The sequence below is a fragment of the Elephas maximus genome, chromosome 8, assembly GCF_024166365.1.
Source record: "Elephas maximus indicus isolate mEleMax1 chromosome 8, mEleMax1 primary haplotype, whole genome shotgun sequence".
Classification (NCBI taxonomy): domain Eukaryota; kingdom Metazoa; phylum Chordata; class Mammalia; order Proboscidea; family Elephantidae; genus Elephas; species Elephas maximus.
In genome coordinates this window covers 46,847,107-46,865,978 of record NC_064826.1, presented here as the reverse complement: position 1 = coordinate 46,865,978, position 18,872 = coordinate 46,847,107, and the positions used below count along the sequence as shown (strand labels likewise).

At 37.4% G+C, this 18,872-nt stretch overlaps 2 protein-coding genes across 4 annotated transcripts in view; one reads left to right on the top strand and one right to left on the bottom strand.

The window, feature by feature from the left end:
* The window catches only part of CCDC146 (coiled-coil domain containing 146), a 177,164-nt gene that overhangs the window by 120,773 nt on the left and 37,519 nt on the right, over positions 1-18,872 (bottom strand). The gene's annotated exons all lie outside the window — the stretch shown is intronic.
* FGL2 (fibrinogen like 2) lies at positions 6,588-13,026 on the top strand. Its single transcript, XM_049893105.1, has 2 exons — positions 6,588-7,272; positions 9,720-13,026. Exons 1-2 carry the CDS (start codon positions 6,657-6,659, stop codon positions 10,424-10,426), a joined length of 1,323 nt encoding a protein of 440 aa, XP_049749062.1. The 5' UTR covers positions 6,588-6,656; the 3' UTR covers positions 10,427-13,026.

Here is an 18,872-nt window from a genome sequence, read left to right as displayed (position 1 = left end):
TGCTCAAAGCAATATGTTGTTTGACTTTTTTTTTTAATTTTAATTGTGGTTTAAGTGAAAGTTTACAAATCAAGTCAGACTGTCACACGAAAATTTATAAACACCTTGCTATATACTCCTAATTGCTCTCCCCCTAATGAGACAGCACACTCCTTCCCTCCACTCTCTCTTTTCATTTCCATTTGGCCAGCTTCTGACCGCCTCTACCCTCTCCTCTCCCTTTCAGACAGAAGATACCAACATAGTCTCATGTGTCTACTTGATCCAAGAAGCTTATTCTTCACCAGTATCATTGTCTATCCCATAGTCCAGTCCAATCCCTGTATGAAGAGTTAGCTTTAGGGATGGTTCCTGTCTTGGTCTAAGAGAAGGTCTGGGGACCATGACCTCCAGGGTCATTCTAGTCTCAGTCAGATCATTAAGTCTGGTCTTTTTACGAGAATTTGGGATCTGCATCCCACTGCTCTCCTGCTCCCTCAGGGGTTCTTTGCCGTGTTCCCTGTCAGGACAGTCATCAGTTGTAGCCAGGCACCATCAAGTTCTGGTCTCAGGCTAATGTAGTCTCTGCTTTATGTGGCCCCTTCTGCCTCTTGGGCTCATAATTACCTTGTGTCTTTGGTGTTCTTCTTTCTCCTTTGCTCCAGGTGGATTGAGACCAATTGATGCATCTTAGATGACCCCGATGCCACTCTCCAAGGTGGGATGCTGAATATTTTCTTAATAGATTTTATTACGCCAATTGTCTTAGATATCCCCCGAAACCATGGTCCCCAAACCCCTGCCCCTGCTACGCTGGCCTTCGAAGCGTTCAGTTTATTCAGGGAACTTCTTTGCTTTTGGTTTAGTCCAGTTGTGCTGACCTCGCCTGTATTGTGTGTTGTCTTTCCCTTCACCTAAAGTTGTTCTTATTTGCTATATAATTAGTGAAAACCCCTCTCCCTCCCGCCCTCCCTCCTCCCTCTCGTAACCATCAAAAATATTCTCTTCTCTGTTTAAACTATTTCTTGAGTTCTTACAATAGTGGTCTTATACGATATTTGTCCTTTTGCAGCTGACTAATTTCACTCAGCATAATGCCTTCCAGATTCCTCCATGTTATGCAATGTTTCACAGATTCATCATTATTCTTTATCGATGCATAATATTCCATTGTGTGAATATACCATAATTTATTTATCCATTCATCTGTTGGTGGGCACCTTGGTTGTGTCCATTTTTTTGCTACTGTAAACAGTGGTGCAATGAACATGGGTGTGTATATATCTGTTCATGTAAAGGCTCTTATTTCTCTAGGATATATTCCAAGGAGTGGGATTGCTGGATTGTATGGTAGTTGTATTTCTAGTTTTTTAAGGAAGCACCAAATCAATTTCAAAAGTGGTTGTACCATTTTACATGCCCACCAGCAGCGCATAAGTATTGCAGTCTCTCCACAACCTCTCCTGTTGTTTGATTTCCTGACTTCACCTTCCGTGGGCATTGATTGTGGAAAAAAAAAGGAAAAAATTCTTTTTTTTTTTCCCCCCACAATTGGATTCAAGTAAAATGAAATTCTTGACAACTTCAATATTTTGCCATTTATCATGATGTTGCTTAATAATAGTCCAGTTGTGAAGATTTTTGTTTTCTTTATGTTAAGGTATAATCCATACAGAAAGCTATAGTCTTTGATCTTCATCAGTAAGTGCTTCAAGTCATCTTCACTTTCAGCAATTAAAGTTTTGTCATCTGCATATTATAAGCTGTTAATAAGTTTTCCTCCAATCTTGATGCCAGGTTCTTTTTCATATAGTCTAGCTTCTCAGGTTATATAATCAGCATACAGATTGAATAAATACAGGGAAAGGATACAACCCTGATGCACACTTTTCTTGATTTTAAGCCATGCAGTATCCCCTTGTTCTGTTTAAACAACTGCCTCTTGGCCTATGTACAGATTCAGCATGAGCACAATTAAGTGTTCTGGAATTCCATTCTTCAAAATATTATCCATAATTTGTCATGATGCACACAGTCGGATGCCTTTGCATAGTACATAAAATACAGGTAAACATCATTCTGGTATTCTCTACTTTCAGTCAAGATTCACCTAACATCAGCATGATATCTCTCTTTCCACATTCTCTCTTGAATACAACTTGAACTTCTGGCAGTTCCCTGTTGATGTACTGCTGCAACCATTTTTAAATGATCTTCAGCATAATATTACTTGTGTGTGATATTAATGATATTGTTTGACAATTTCCTCATTGTGTTGGATCACCTTTCTTTGGAATGGGCACAAATATGAATCTCTTCCTGTCAGTTGGTCAGGTGGCTGTCTTCCCAAATTCTTGGCACAGGCAAGTGAGCACTGCCAGCATTGCATCCATTTGTTGAAACATCTCAATTGGTATTCTGTCAATTCCTGGAGCCTTCCAGTGCCTTCAGTGCAGCTTGGACTTCTTCCTTCATTACCATTGGTTCTTGATCATATGTTACCTCCTGAAATGGTTGAATGTTAATCAATTCTTTTTGGTACAGTGACTCGGTGTATTCCTTCCATCTTTTTTTGATGCTCCCTGCATAGTTCAATATTTTGCCCATAGAATTCTTTAATATTGCAACTCGAGGCTTGAATATTTTTTCTTCAGTTCTTTCAACTTGAGAAGTGCTGAGCATGTTCTTCTCTTGGTTTTCTAACTCCAGGTCTTTACAATTTTCATTTTAATACTTTACTTTGGCTTCTCAAGCTGCCCTTTGAAATCTTCTGTTCAGCTCTTTTACTTCATCATTTCTTCTATTTGCTTTAGCTCTTTAATCATTTCTTCCATTTTCTTTAGCTACTGTACTTTCACGAGCAAGTTTCACAGTCTCTTCTGATATCCATTTTGTTTTTTTCTTTCTTTCCTGTCTTTTTAATGACCTTTTGCTTTCTTCATTTATGATGTCCTCCCACAACTTGTCTTTGGTCAGTAGCGTTCACTGTGTGAAATCTATTCTTGAGATGGTCTCTAAATTCAGGTGGGATATACTCAAGGTTGTACTTTGACTCTCATGAGCTTATTTTAATTTCTTCAGCTTCAACTTGAACTTGCATATGAGCAACTGATGGTCTGTTCTGCAGTTGGCCACTGGCCTTGTTCTGACTGATGATACTGAGCTTCTCCATCATCTCTTTCCACAGATGTAGTTGATTTGATTCCTGTGTATTCCATCTGGAGAGGTCTACAAGTATGGTTGCTGTTCATGTTGTTGAAAAAAGGTATTGCAATGAATAGGTAGTTGGTCTTGCAAAAATCTATCATATGATTTCCAGTGTTATTTCTATGACCAAGGCCATATTTTCCAACTACAGATCCTTTCTCTTTCTTTCCAATTGTTGCCTTCCAATCACCAGTAATTATCAATGCATCTTTATTGCATGTTTGATCAATTTGAAATTGCAGAAATTGGTAAAAATCTTCAATTTCTTCATCTTTGGCATTAGTGGTTAGTGCATAAATCTGAAATAATAGTCATATTAACTGGTCTTCCTTGTAGGCATATGGATATTATCCTATCCCTGACAGTGTTATATTCCAGGATAGATCTTAAAATGTTCTTTTTAACAATGAATGTGACGCCATTCCTCTTAAATTTGTCATTCCCAGCATAGTAGGCCATGTAATTGTCCAATTCAAAATGGCCAATACCAGTCCATTTCAGCCCACTAAGGCCTAGGTGGAAACCTTGGTGGCATACTAATTAAGAGCTACAGCTGCTAACCAAAAGCTGCTCCCTGGAAACTCTATGGGGTTGGAATCCATCAGGTGCTCCCTGGAAACCCTATGGGGCAGTGCTGCTCTGTCCTATAGGGTTCCTATAAGTCGACTTGACGTCAGTGGGTTCAGGCTTTAAAGCATAGGATATCAACCCTCAAGTGTTCCATTTCTTTTTTGACAACTTCCAATTTTCCTAGGTTCATACACTCCACATTCTTATTATTAATGGATGTTTGCAGCTGTTTCTTCTCATTTTGAGTCGTGCCACATTAGCAAATGAAGGCCTCCAAAGCTTTACTACATCCACATCATTAAGGTTGACTCTATTTTGAGGAGGCAGCTCTTTCCCAGTTGTATTTTGAGTTCCCTCCAACCTGAGGGGTTTATCTTCTGGCACTACATCAGACAATGTTCTGCTGCTACTCATAAGGTTTTCACTGGCCAATTGTTTTACAAGCAAATTGTCAGGTCCTTCTTCCTAGTCTGTATTAATCTGGAAGCTCCACTGAAACCTGTCTACCATGGTTGATCCCATTGGTATTTGAAGTACTGGTGGCATAGCTTCCAGCAACACAGAAGCTACCACAGCTCTACAGACTGACAAATGAGTGTTGGAGTATAGCCCAAATGCCTAAAAGAGTGCCTTGCATGGAGAGGGTGCTCAGTTAATATATGATGAATGAATGAATTAATGAATAAAAGAAGCTATGCGTACATATTATATATGCTGTAGCAGACTGCCAAGTATACATAAGATTCTTAATACATACACTATTGGCTAAATATATAAATTTATACTCTAGCCAGTCAAAGACATGTAGTTATGTATCAGAAACTAAATATCATTGCTGTAAATCTGCAGTTATGAAGTAATTTTTTAAATCTATATTATCATCCTTCTCTCTTTTTTAAATTATGTAATAATTTCCTTATTTCTTCCCTTATAACCAGGGAAGGTCACAGCTTGAGAGTGAGGAGAAAAATACAATTAAGAAATTACTAAATAGATATTTTTAGCCAGAAAGTTAAAATTTTTGTCTCAAATTAGTTTGAATATACTCAGTGGAATGAAGAGAAAAACAAACTTAATTTTTTAAAAGCATTGGGAGAAGATGGAAGAAAATAAGGCAGAAGGTGTATGGAACATGTTCGACAAATTTGTTTGGAAAGAATGTTACATTTATACACTACATTTTTTTCATATGCACTCAAAGTTTTTATAACTATCATTCCTGTTATTTAGGAAGAATAACTAAATTCCTCCGTACAGTTACAAAAACCAAGGCTCAGTGAAGTTAATGATTCATACATCCAATAAGAGGCACATCCAGGGGTGGAATTCAGGTCTCCTAAATATTTATCAATAGATATGTGGTTCTTGCTCTTGATGGACTTGCTAATTGGAGAAGATATTTTCTCCCTCTCTCTGCCTCCCTCCATCTCTCCTCTCATTTTATACATACACAAATATATGTATAGAAATACAGTGTGGGTATGTGTGCGGCAATGAGAGTGTATAAAAAGACATAAATATCCGAGAAGGCTTCATGGAGGAGGTGTGGCTTGGGCCTCAAGCAGAATTTTGATAGGCAGAGCACGTGCCAGAGGAATGGTGTAAACAGAGCTGTGGAAGTGCAAAGCCAGCCTATGACATACTTAGAGAAAGTGCATAGGGTAGTTTAGCTGGAATGAAGGGGCTGTCTAAAAAAAATCATAAGAAATCAGATTAAAGAAACAAATACGAGATAGGTTACAAAGTCCCTTAATATATACAATAAAGAATTTGGATTTTTATACCGGTCAGTCATTTCAAAATTATTTTTAAAGCAATAAAATCCCTTCTTTTTAAAGAAAATTTACATGAAACATCAACATGCAAAACAAACGAAAAGGGGGGCAGTTTCTTAGATTGAAGCTGCCCTCAGCCTCTGAGGAGAAAATTTTAAAACCACTGCCATGAGGACTGACAAGTTTGGGGCAAGGAACAGAGTGTGTGCACGTAGACTGGGTTGAGGAGCCCACTCTAAGAGACAGAAAGCATAGAGGCCGGACTGACAGGGCTGCCAGGGGGAATGGAAGGCAAAGACAGCTGTAGACAGAAGAATTGGAACATAGACAGGACTAGGTCAAAGATTCACATGTGGGCGGGTGTGGAAGACGACAGTGCAGTCACAAAAATGGTGAAGACAAAGGACGGGAGGCTGCTGGTTTTGTTAAAGACTATGATGTACTTTTAAATGCATTTTCATTATTTAGGCATTTTTTTTTTACACTATGGTCAAAGGAATAGAAACTAGTATTTTTCTCTACAAGTATTTCTTCCCTTTTTTAAAAGATGAGAACAAAAAATTGCAAGAATCGGGAAGCTGTACTTTGTTAGGCTTAGAAACTTTTAAAAGTGCTTGAGATTTCACCTAAAAGTCCAACATAGAGAAAACACGAGATCCTCAATGCCACATTCTAAGAGGGATATTTCCATTTTAGTAACATTTTCTGTTCTTCAGACAACCTAGATATTTGGCACATTAATTTTTATCTCTAAAAACCAGTTTCTCCAGTGGTGGTAAGTATAATTATATGATTTATTTCAAGCACACATTTAACAAATTGTTTTTGAAATATAAGACTTTTCTTGTGCTTTGCAAACTAAAACATGGAAGTGAAGTGTCTGGAATATGTGCACCTGACCCACTGCAGTAATTCTGATACATGTTACTCTCATTGAGAATAAATAGCCATGTTGGCAATCTGCACTGATAAGGACGAGCTCCTCTTCCTCTAGGTTTCTGAAACTAGTGATGCAAGCACTCCCGCCCTTTTCTGGAAACACAGAAAGCCTGAGTCAGGCAGCTGTCGCTATTAAAGCAGCTCCAGCTTACACACTTCCCTGCTGGGGTAAGCGCCACCGCGAAGATGAAGCTAGCTAACTTGTGCTGGCTGAGCTCGGCTGTCCTGGCTGCTCAGAGTTTTTTGGTTGTGGCAAACAGTGAAACAGAGGAAGTTAGAGATGAAGCCATGAAGGATGCCTGCCCGGTGAGGCTGGAAAGCAGAGGGAAATGCGAGGAGGGAGGAGAATGTCCCTTCCAGGTGAGCCTGCCTCCCCTGACTCTTCAGCTCCCAAAGCAGTTCGGCAGGATTGAGGAAGTGTTCAAAGAAGTTCAGAACCTCAAAGAAATTGTAAGTAACCTGAAGAAATGTTGCCACGACTGTAAACTGCAGGCTGATGACAACCGAGACCCGGGCACGAATGGACTCCTGGTACCCAGCACTGGAACCCCGGGAGAGACTGCTGACAACCGAGTTAGAGAATTAGAGAATGAGGTTAACAAGCTCTCCTCTGACCTGAAGAATGCAAAAGAGGAGATAGACGGGCTTCATGATCGCCTGGAGAAGCTGAATCTTGTAAACATGAACAACATTGAAAACTACGTTGATAGCAAAGTAGCCAATCTAACATTTGTTGTCAACAGTCTGGATGGCAAATGTTCATCGAAGTGTCCCAGCCAAGAACAAATACAATCACGTCCAGGTATGTATAATAATGTTTTCTCATCATTTATTTATTAATGTTATGTAGTTATGCAATATCTACAAACATTAACCTGAGCAAATAAGCTAAATAAATGATGGAGTAAATAAATCAGCCTTTTATTCATCAAGGTAGTACAAAAAACAAATGCCTTTGCAAATGTGACTATAGAAATTACATATGACCTAACTACAGAAACCATAATTAGACTGTTCTGTACCTATTAGGGAAACCCTGGTGGCATAGTGGTTAAGTGCGACCGCTGCTAACCAAAAGGTCGGCAGTTCAAATCCACTAGGCACTCCTTGGAAATTCTATGGGGCAGTTCTACTTTGTCCTATATGGTCACTATGAGTCGGAATGGACTCTACAGCCACAGGTTTGGTTTTGTACCCATTAGAAAGTACTTTCAATTTTAAGATCTTACTTACTGATGCTAGACCTACACATAAGCTGAAGCAGAAGGAGACTGTCTTAATGTTTCAGTGCATTTAACTCGTCTATCTCTTCACTGAAGTGTTTGAAAACAATGGAGATTAGGCAATGTTTACAGTTACATTTTGTTCATCAGAGAGCAGTTTCTGGAGGATTTCCTTATGGTTGGCTAAGTGCCATTTCTCATGCAGCAACAGGAGGGCTTTGAAAAGTTTTAGCAAGTAATCTGCAGTCCATAATCCCAAATATCTAGTGAAAAAGGGAGAGTTTATAGATAGAATAAAAGCAGCTATGCGGCTTCATATGTGTGCAAAACATTTTGCTTTGAGATCTTGTGGCACAAGTACATTATAAGGGGAGAGTTTTGGCATGCCTCTAAGGGAAAGAGTACATTCTTATTTCTTTTTCTCTTTTACCTCAAATCAGAATTCAAGCATATAAAAAGAGAACCCACCCTCACCATCCAAATAACTTAACTTCAATAAATATACACTCGAGACGACACACCTAACCACTTCCTCTGCCCATGAACTCCAACAGGGCCACTGGCTCCCTGAAACTGGGCTTTCCACTTGAGTTCTTGGAACCTGCCTTGATGGTCTTCCTACACTGTGTAAAGCCATCTTTGTACTAAGACCTCCACTTAACTGTGAGTCTGAGGCTGAGGGGTCCTGGTGCCCAGGGAGAGAGCCCGTTTATCTGGAACAATTCTGCAGGCATGTTCTATCCCCAGGAAACCTACCAGTGAGGGTGGATCAGGGTTCCAAGGACCACAGCCAGTACCCCGGCGGCCTGTATCTGAATGTAGGCTGTACATGGCTAGCACAGAGGTTCACGTCGTAGGTGACATCCCTAGATGCACATTAGATTTGGTGTTGCATGGCAACTTGTAGTGATACAAACAAGATTCTACTGTCTACTTTTCTAAAAGATTTGGGGAAATATCCAAATATTACAAGTTCTAAATACACATTAATAGATTTTTGTGCCTGAGAGGAGCTTATATTAAACTTATCTGACAGGATTTTTATAAAAATTATCTGGGAGTAAATGTCTATCTTTGATTCCTACGGAACCCTGTTAAATGATTATTGCCCTTATCCTGAACACAATCAATCACCTATCATTTCTTTCTAGAAATCAACCATGTGAAACACTGGCTAAATACTTTCCTGGATAATAAATTCAGAACATTAGTATATCATTGAAAAAAAAATTCTTTTTTACTTGTATTTCTTTATTTAGTTCTTATGCAAGTAAAATAAAAATAATTCTATAATCAATGCTATATATTAGAATTTTAAAATGCATCATTTGGAACATATTCTGTAAAACCTTGTGACAATGGAGACAATCAGCCACGTAGGCAAAAGGGAATAGAAGCCTGTGCTTCCTCTGTATGTGTGGGATGTAGTTCTGGGAGAGTTGGAATCATCTGACTTTCAGGACCAAGGAATGCAGTGCTTACGAGAACAAGCTTTGCAGCCAGACAGATCTGAGTTCAGGTCCTGGCTCTGCCACTTGCCACTTGCATGAACTTGGGAAAGGCACTGATCCTCTTTTAACCTTATCCTCACCTGCAAATTGGGAATAATACCTTCATCATAAGGTTGATATGCAGTTAAGTGTGAAAATGTTATGAAGTCTTTGGCATGGTACCTAAAACATACAGGTAGCACTCACTAAATTGTAGCTGATACTTTTATTTATTATTCTTAATACAATTGTTTGTTGTTGATGTTGTCATTATCATCAAAAAGGAGTATGTTTGAAAGCCTTGTTCTGCTTCAATAACACACCACTTCGCAAAATACAGTTCTTACGTCCTTTTGACAACTATTTCTTAGTCCCTGACAAACATTTGCTGAAAGGTTCAAGTAGGTTTAGCAGGGCAAGGTTTCATTATTGTCATTGAAGGAATTATCAAACTCTCTTTGTACATATAGAAAATTATTCAGTTACGTAGTTTTTTACTAACAAAATCCAATGCCTTTCTTTTCTTCCTTCTTCAGTTCAACATCTAATATATAAAGATTGCTCTGACTACCACGCAATAGGCAAAAGAAGCAGTGAGACCTACAGAGTTACACCTGATCCCAAAAATAGTAGCTTTGAAGTTTACTGCGACATGGACACCATGGGGGGAGGCTGGACAGTGCTACAGGCACGTCTCGATGGAAGCACCAACTTCAACAGAACATGGCAAGAGTACAAAGTAGGCTTTGGAAACCTCAGAAGAGAATTTTGGCTTGGGAATGATAAAATCCATCTTCTGACCAAGAGTAAGGAAATGATTCTGAGAATAGATCTTGAAGACTTCAATGGTCTCAAACTATATGCCTTGTATGATCAGTTTTATGTGGGTAACGAGTTTCTCAAATACCGTGTTCACATTGGTAACTACAATGGCACGGCCGGAGATGCCTTACATTTCAGTAAACACTACAACCATGATATGAAATTTTTCACCACCCCAGATAGAGACAATGATCGGTATCCCTCTGGGAACTGTGGGCTCTTCTACAGCTCGGGCTGGTGGTTTGATGCATGTATTTCTGCAAACTTAAATGGCAAATATTATCACCAAAAATACAGAGGTGTCCGGAATGGGATTTTCTGGGGCACCTGGCCTGGTGTGAATGAAGCACATCCTGGTGGCTATAAGTCCTCCTTCAAAGAGGCCAAAATGATGATTAGACCCAAGCACTTTAAGCCATAAATAACTAGTGCACATTCTCACAGGTTTTATTACCTAATAGGGCTTCAGCAGTTTGGAAAATGCCTTGTTTCACATTCCTTTTCCATAGTGCAAAAATACATCTCTGAGCAGTGGGTTCTTATGCTACACAGCATTTGAAACAAAGCTAAAAAATATACATTTTGCTACTATAATGTTGTTATCTATAAACACTTGTAAGTAATTGGGAATATTAAGAACTATACATTAGATTTATAATTCTCTTAATTTCTATTAAATGAACTTTAAAAAAATTATTTGTATTACTTGTTACAATAATTGTTTACTCAGCAGGCTAGATTTTTCACAAGTAGTCTATATTTTGGCTATCTTTTAAGTACATCTGAAGGTATATTACTCTTTTCAGGCTACAAATGGTGATTTGGATAGTTATTCATCTTTAAATATTCTAATTCTCATTGTGAGATGAACACACTCCATGTGTGCCATGTACTTTGGGTCTGGGAGACCCTATAGCATTTTAGTTCCCAGGCAAAGGGAAATAATACATATAATTAAACATGCTAATGTAGTATTCATGAAATGTAAAATATTTGTCATTTAAAACATTTTAAAATGTGGTAGCTTAATGTCACCCCTAAAAGTATTCAGAAAATAACGAAATCTTAAAGGCCATGGTTTAACTCTTTCTATGTTTGATGGTGAAAGCTGCTTTAACTTCCTCTGCTTTGTATGCACAACAGTTTTTAATTTAAGATTTATCATTACTGTGCTAGACTACTGGTAGGCTTTTTTTGGTGGGGGATGGGGGTAGTGGGAGTGAATGAAGCATTTGTTTATAGGCTATAATACTCTGAAGGTCAATTTTATAACCTAAGCAATAATATCGTTAAGTGAGTCACTTCATTAGGCAGAAAGCTAAGTTTTCTAGGACAAATAGGTAAATTTATTTAAATAAATCACTAATTTTGAAGTATATAGAACAGTAGCTCAAATTTTGTATATATAAACTCTAACTGGTATGTTGCTTATTTTACTATCAGAAAATTCAAATGTATGTGTTTGTTTTTTAACCACACAAAAGTACTTGTAATTTTTATAATTTATTAATTTTGGAATGCAAATGTCATATTAAAAAGTTTATTAAAATGATGTGTTTAACTTCATCATTGCAAAAAGGGACCATTTCAGAGAGGGCAGTATTTTGTTACTCATTTAAAAAACGGCTCTAGAGAAAAATTTAAAATAATATACTGTACTGTATGTGAGTCATGGAAACACATTTACTCTTTAATTTCTAGTGTTTATTCCTAATATAGTAGACACTTTTCCAAAATACAATCTGAATCTTTACTCATTATTTGAAAATTACTAAGCAGGACAGTTGCTTCAGGTTAATTTTTTAAATATGAAGCCTAATATTCATTAAAAGAAAGTTTTAATGAAAAAGAAGCAAAATATTCCTTAAAATTAAATATAAAACACAAAGCTTTTAGGTAAACATGATAAAAATTAAACTACTGTGAATATCACTAAAATGTTAAAGCAAGAGAAATAGAAATAGAATTAAGTGATGACCAGAATACAAAAATATCAGTGTATATTTCAAAGACTGCCTGTCTACTTAGTAGGATTTCAAATGTAAATGCTATAAGTGATTTAATCTTTATTTCTCTATTTTGTTTTTTAAAAAAGACTAAAATGATTTTGATTTTTATACAATGTATTCCATTTAAGAGCATTTTCATTTTCTATATATAATTGTTCATAAATGTGTAAGTAGATTTCTGTGACCAAAAATGGACTTATCACAAAATAAATTTTAAGAAAAATAACTGCTCATACAGAGAATGCCTACTGATTTAATGGGAAATACATTTAATTTAAGAGAAATTATTAATCTATAATGTATTAATCTATATAAATACTCAGAAGCTTGTCTATCTTTTCACCTGATTTCAAAGGATCAAATTTTTATTCTCCATTAAACTTTTAAAATGCTTTAACAAAATATTCTGTAATATAACAATTCCTCTTTAGTATTTCATGCCATTCAATATAAAGTATAATCTAGAATTTTACGATCTTTAACATGTTAATGAAAATAGATTATATCTGAGTAAGTGTTTCTGTCTTAATATATCTATCCACTAATGCATACTATAATGTTCATAGGTGTGGATTGACTATAAATATATTATTTAGGGTCTTAGGTCTCTTTTGGTGGCTAATATTTATCTTTATTAAGACTCTGTGTTTCTGAGATTTACAATTCTTTGAAAATATTGACTAAAATTGGTCCTTAGAATCTCCAAATGGGACCAATTCATCTATTACTGGAAAAAAAATCTAACTGATAAGCAATTATGCTCCAAATGAATTAATAATAAATTGGTCTAATAAATAAAGAGCTTAAATATACGAAACATAGGAAATATCCTAGTAACTAAATTTGCTGGTCCTTATTTTTGGACAGCTACCCAAGATAAGGCTTTAAAGGTAAAAGTGATGGTACTGTCATGTGATAAGGCCTTGTTTAAAATTCTTATTTTCCTTTATGTATAAGTAGGTTTACGTATTATGTCTTTTAAAATCCTATAAAATAAAATATTTAATCTTCACATCTGTTTATTTCCTCAATGTGGAAATATAAAATATTACTGTTTGCAAAACAATATTTATATATATATACTGTTGTCTGAAAACTTGTATAATGTTTACCTAACCTAGACAATACCTTTGACTCTTCGAAGACTTTAATCAGGATTATTGCATGAACAGGAAGGCAGAGACAAATTGAGGAACACTATCGTTTCCATCTGTCATCTTTTTGACACATTTGAAATACAAAAGCTTCAATTTCTTCTTGTAGCATTCAAGCTTATCTCCTCTCCATCATTAATATTGCTGCTGTGATCCAGCCCTCATCATCCCCTCCTTAGGATAATACCCATGCTCCTAATAGAAGCCCATACCTCCAATTTCAATCTATCCCAATCTGTCTTCCATATCACTCCCATATTATTCAAAAATACAATACTGATCATGTTATTGTCTGACTTAAAACCTTTCAGTAATGCCTCATTTCCTATAAGATAAAATCTGGCAAATAAGCCCCCTATGAACTGATTTCTGCCTACCTTTTCAGACTCTTTTTACGTCACTACTCACACTCCTGCCACAGTGAATGCCCTGGTTGTTCTTGAACAAACCATCTTCTCTTGTGTTTTCATTACTTTGCATATAATGTTCCCTTGATCTAGATAGTGGTGCAGTGGTTAAGTGCTCTGCTTAAAGAAAGGTCGGTGTTTCAAACCCACTAGCCACTCCAGCCCCAGTGTTCCTCAGCTCCTTGGAGATCTTCACATGGCCATCTATCTTCCCTCCATTTGTACTTGTCTCTATCTATGCTGTGCTTTCTGTAACTCAGACAGGGTTAGGTTTGGACACACCCTATTCTGATATGGCCACATTAACACAACAAAGAAAACCCTCTTTCCAAATGTGTTAAGATTCTAACACATATTTGGGGGGAGGGGGTGGGAACACAATTCAATCCATGACACAGGGCATTCCCTGATGTCAATTTTAGTGTCAAAGTGGAGGAGAAGCCTTTGCAAGGCTTTGCTAGTTTATATCAGCAGACAGCTAGGGAATACATGTGGGGACAGATTTTGAGGTTGCTTGACTAAGGAAGGAAGAATAGAGGTTTAGATGTGGCTGAATTTATTGATGTAGTATATTTACCAGAAGTTCTGGATTTAATGGGCTCACTTGAGCAGATGTGTTTGGCTCCAACACCTTGATCAATAACACAAACCTGGATTCAACAGCAGCTCATGATAACTAAAGTTCAGAAGACCAATACGTCTTGGAACTCAAAGGCTTATGGAGATAGAAATGCAAAAATGGATTTAGTGATTTAGTCTTAATTAATTCAACAAACATTTATTGAGTGTATACTATGTGCCAAGCCATATTGTTGTTGTTGTTAGATGCCATCGAGTGGGTTCCGAACTTATGTACAACAGAACAAAACACTGCCTGGTCCTGCACCATTTTCATGATCGTTGCTATGCTTGAGCCCATTGTTGCAGCCACTGTGTCAACCCACCTCATTGAGGGTCTTCCTCTTGTTTTGCTGATCCTCTGCTTTACCAGCATGATGTCCTTCTCCAAGGACTGACCGCTCCCTCCTGATAACATGTGCAAAACACGTAAGACGAAGTCTCTCTATCCTGGTTTCTAAGGAGCATTCTGGCTGTACTTCTTCCAAGACAGATTTGTTTGTTCTTTTGACACTCTGTGGTATATTCAATATTCTTCACCAAGACAATAATTCAAAGGTGACAGTTCTTCTTTGGTCTTCCTTATTCATTCATTACCCAGCTTTCATATGCATGTGAGGCGACTGAAAACACCATACCTTGGATCAGGCATATCTTAGTCCTTAAAGTGACATCTCTGCTTTTTATCACTCCAAAGAGGTTTTTTGCAGCTGATTTGCCCAATGCAATGCGTCCCTTGATTTCCTGACTGCTGCTTCCATGGGTATTGATTATGGATTCAAGTAAAACGAAATCCTTGACAACTTCAATCTTTTCTCTGTTTATCATGATGTTGCTTACTAATCTAGCTGTGAGGATTTTTGTTTTCTTTATGCTGAGATTCAATCCATACTGAAAGCTGTAGTCTTTGATCTTCATCAGTAAATGCTTCAAGTCCTCTTTACTTTCAGCAAGCAAGGTTGTGTCATCTGCATAATGCAAGTTGTTAATGAGTCTTCTTCCAATCCTGATGCTGTGTTCTTCTTCATATAGTCCAGCTTCTCAGATTATTTGCTCAGCATACAGGTTGAAAAAGTATGGTGAAACGATACAACCCTGATGCATACCTTTCCTGACTTTCTTGCATCAGTGAACAAAAGAGACCAAAATCCTGTACTCGTAGAGTTTACATTTTATTAGAGGAAACAATGAATAAGTAAACAATATGTGATAAATATCATGAAAAATTAAGCAAAATTAGGGAATATCAGAGGAGGGATACATTATTTTATAGAGGGAGGTCAGGAGAGTCCTCTCTGAGGAAGTGACATTTGAACAAAAAAAAAAAGAGTCTTGAAATAATAGGGCAAGCCATGCAAGTATCTGGGGATGAGTATTCTAAGTAAAGGGGGTACCAAGTACAAAGGTTCAGGGTCTGGAAAGTGCTTGGTAAGCTCGAAGGTCAGGGAGGCCAGTGTGGAAAAAACAGTATCTGTAGGGTGGGGAGGGGAGGGGAGGAGATGAGATCAGAGAGAACTTGAGGATTGGAGATGGACAAAAGCTGGGACAAGGGATGCCGGATCATCTAGGCCTTGTAAACCATGGTAAGGATTTTGCCTTTTATTCTGAGTGAGATAAACACTATGACAGATTTGTGCAGAAGATATGACACGATCTCATTCAGTTCTAAAAGGATTACTCTTATTGTTGAGAGGAGAATAGGCTGACTGTAGGGAGATAAGGATGGAAGCAAGGGCACCAATCTGATGTTGTCTGAAATAATCTAGATGAGAAATGATGAAACCATGAGCTACAGTGGTTGCAGAAAAGTGGGTCTGTCTTAAAGGCTAAGCTGACAAAACTTGCTGATTGGGAGTGACTAGTAAAAAAGCTGGAGGTGTCACAGAAAACTACAAGATTTTAGATGGGTAAGCTAACAAGGGGAGCTTGTCTATTGTGTGTACAGGTGGGTAGGTGAGGGTGGATCAGCAATTTTGGACAGTCTAAATTCAGATATCTATCAGATATCCCAGTAGATTAGGCATTCAGATATTCCTCTGAAGTTCGGGGAAGACACCCAGGGTACCAAAATACATTTAAGAGTTGCCAGAACATAGATGGTAATGAATCCATGGGACTAGATGAGATAACCTAGCAAGTAAGAGTATGGAGCAGACTTTCATAAAAGGAGCCCAGAGATAAGCTGACCTTATAGAGGTTGTAGGTGAGGAGGAACCACCCCCTGCCATGCTGTAACTATGTCATTTGAGAGGTCCCAGGACCACTTCTCTCTGGAGAGGGCAGAGATATATTCCCAGTGGAACACATACTCTAGATTACTTTAGATTTGGATTTGCTTTTCCTCTCTGTCTTGCTTTTTCCAGCAACACTATTTTGTTGAGTTGCTGGGTATCTTAAATGCCATCATGGTATTCCACAATTGTATTCTATAAAACATTGCTTTTGACCTGGGAAATCACTTCACAGTGAAAGGAGCAGGCAATGACCGACTGAAGCCTGAGATATTGCATCTTTCTAGAGACAATACCTTGTCAGGTTGAGGTGTTGCCATGCAGGATGCAGTGTGTTATATGTTTAAATCTGCATGTGTATGTACATATGCACACAGCAAAAGAAATATGAACTAGGCTACAGATCAAAACACCTTCTCATTTGTTAACAGTGTACTATCCAAGTTTGAGGAATCATTTATAGTCATTTCAAACCATTTGTTGTTGTTGTTAAGTGCCATCAAGTCAGTTGCAACTTACCTCATGTATAACAGAATGAAATGTTGCCTGGTCCTGCACCATCCTCGCAATAGTAAGTATGTTTGAAATCATTGCTACAGCCACTGTGTCAATCTATTAGGGTACTAATTTGCTATGAATATAAACCTTTAGTTAAGCAGAGGCTGATTTTACTCTTTCTCTTTATTTTACAGACATTAATGGTCTTAAAACTTGGTTTTTCCACAAATATTTTCCAAGTTATCCAAGTTTGAGTTAACCTAAAATTTATATTTCTAATAGCTTTCAAACTGTTAAAACACTCAATGGCTACAAATGAATCTGACTGGGCACTTTCACTTAATGCTAGGTCCAGCTGCAGGGTGGAAAATAAGCACAGCCCTCTGCCTGTGGGTAGGCTTCAAATATGTGTACACACACATGCGCACACACACACACCATATGTACATACATGGTGTAAGTACATACCAATACATGCTGTTTATAACACATGTGCCGTAATACATAAGCAAACCTGTACCTTGAAATAAAACAGACATGCAGTTTTTACACACGTAGTCAAAACTCAACACAACAAAAAATCACTATGACCCAATAGCTAGATTATTTTAAGCATTTTATACAGAATAAATAGCCATAAGCTGGGACTTTATTTTCTTAAAATCCTCTACGTCAAATCCTTTGCAATTGGTGCTTCTCTTACTCCTTGAACTGTTCCTTCTTTACCACTCCTCTGTCTTTCCCATAATCCCATAGCATGGCTTCCCTTTACTGTCCAGACTTTGCTTTTTCTACTCCTTGACAACTTCTCTGTCAGGTCAGCAACCCAGTGTCACCATGCCCATGTTCAATCTGCCTCTGCACCTTTGCTCATTGAAATTCATGAGGTAAACCATTATTAAAGCCCCTATCTAGCTAATTGTGGTCAGCATCTTCCTGGACACAGCACAGCTTCTCAAAAAGAACTGTATTATTTAGCTCTTTTCAGAAGGAAATCTACACTATACCTCTAATAACCTATACTCTTCTTCTGAAAGAAGTCTGAAATCTACTTCTGAACGAAAAAGAAAAAATTTAAAAAGTATATATCAGCCTTTTTTGTCTTAGCACCTCAAAGATAACTGGTTTTTATATTCATTACCTAAATCCAATTTTTTTTTTACTATTTGCCTCCTATGAGCATGCCATGGTGCTATATGCTTCTCAAAGTATTTTGAATAAGGCTTTTTGAAAATAATAACTTTTTAAGCTCAAAATCTGAGTTTAATCTCTAGTATTCAAGATTAAACCCACTGCCGTCAGGTCAAGTCCGACTCATCTCTGAGTAATTAATGAGAATGCTACTGTTTAAAACGAACTGCTTCTCTATTACAGAAGGTCTTGTACAAATGTTCAGCTTATTTTGGATCACATGGGATCTGAAAACTTATTCGTTTTCTTTCTCTGGAAATTGACTTTGTCACCTTCTACAAGAGACAAGCAAATTGTGCTTATGGTGTGAAAGTTTATCAAAGAAGGGTCCACAAAATGATTTGCTTACTTTTATTTCCCATTCAGAAAAGGAAATACCATGATTTTTTTCAGTCAATCTAAGTAACCTGTTGTAATTTTTGTTTCGAATTCACCACATTTGGGGATATCTTGCTTCTACACACTAATAAAGATAAGCAGCTGACACTTGCTGAGTGCCAATCATGCTCTGGCCACTTTCCTAGAAGCATTTCCAACGTTATCTCTGTTTGGGGTGATTAATGCAGCAATAAGCTTCATTAATGGTCTTCCCTGAAAAAAAAAATCTCTCAGCCCTACAAATCATATATCATGTGTGGACCTGTAGCTATTTCCAGCTTTCTTGGCATTCTTGAAGTGGGCTAATTTTCCATAAGTTAAAATATATATACAATAAACCTCAGTATCACCCTGTTTTGACTTTCTATATAAATCTATAGA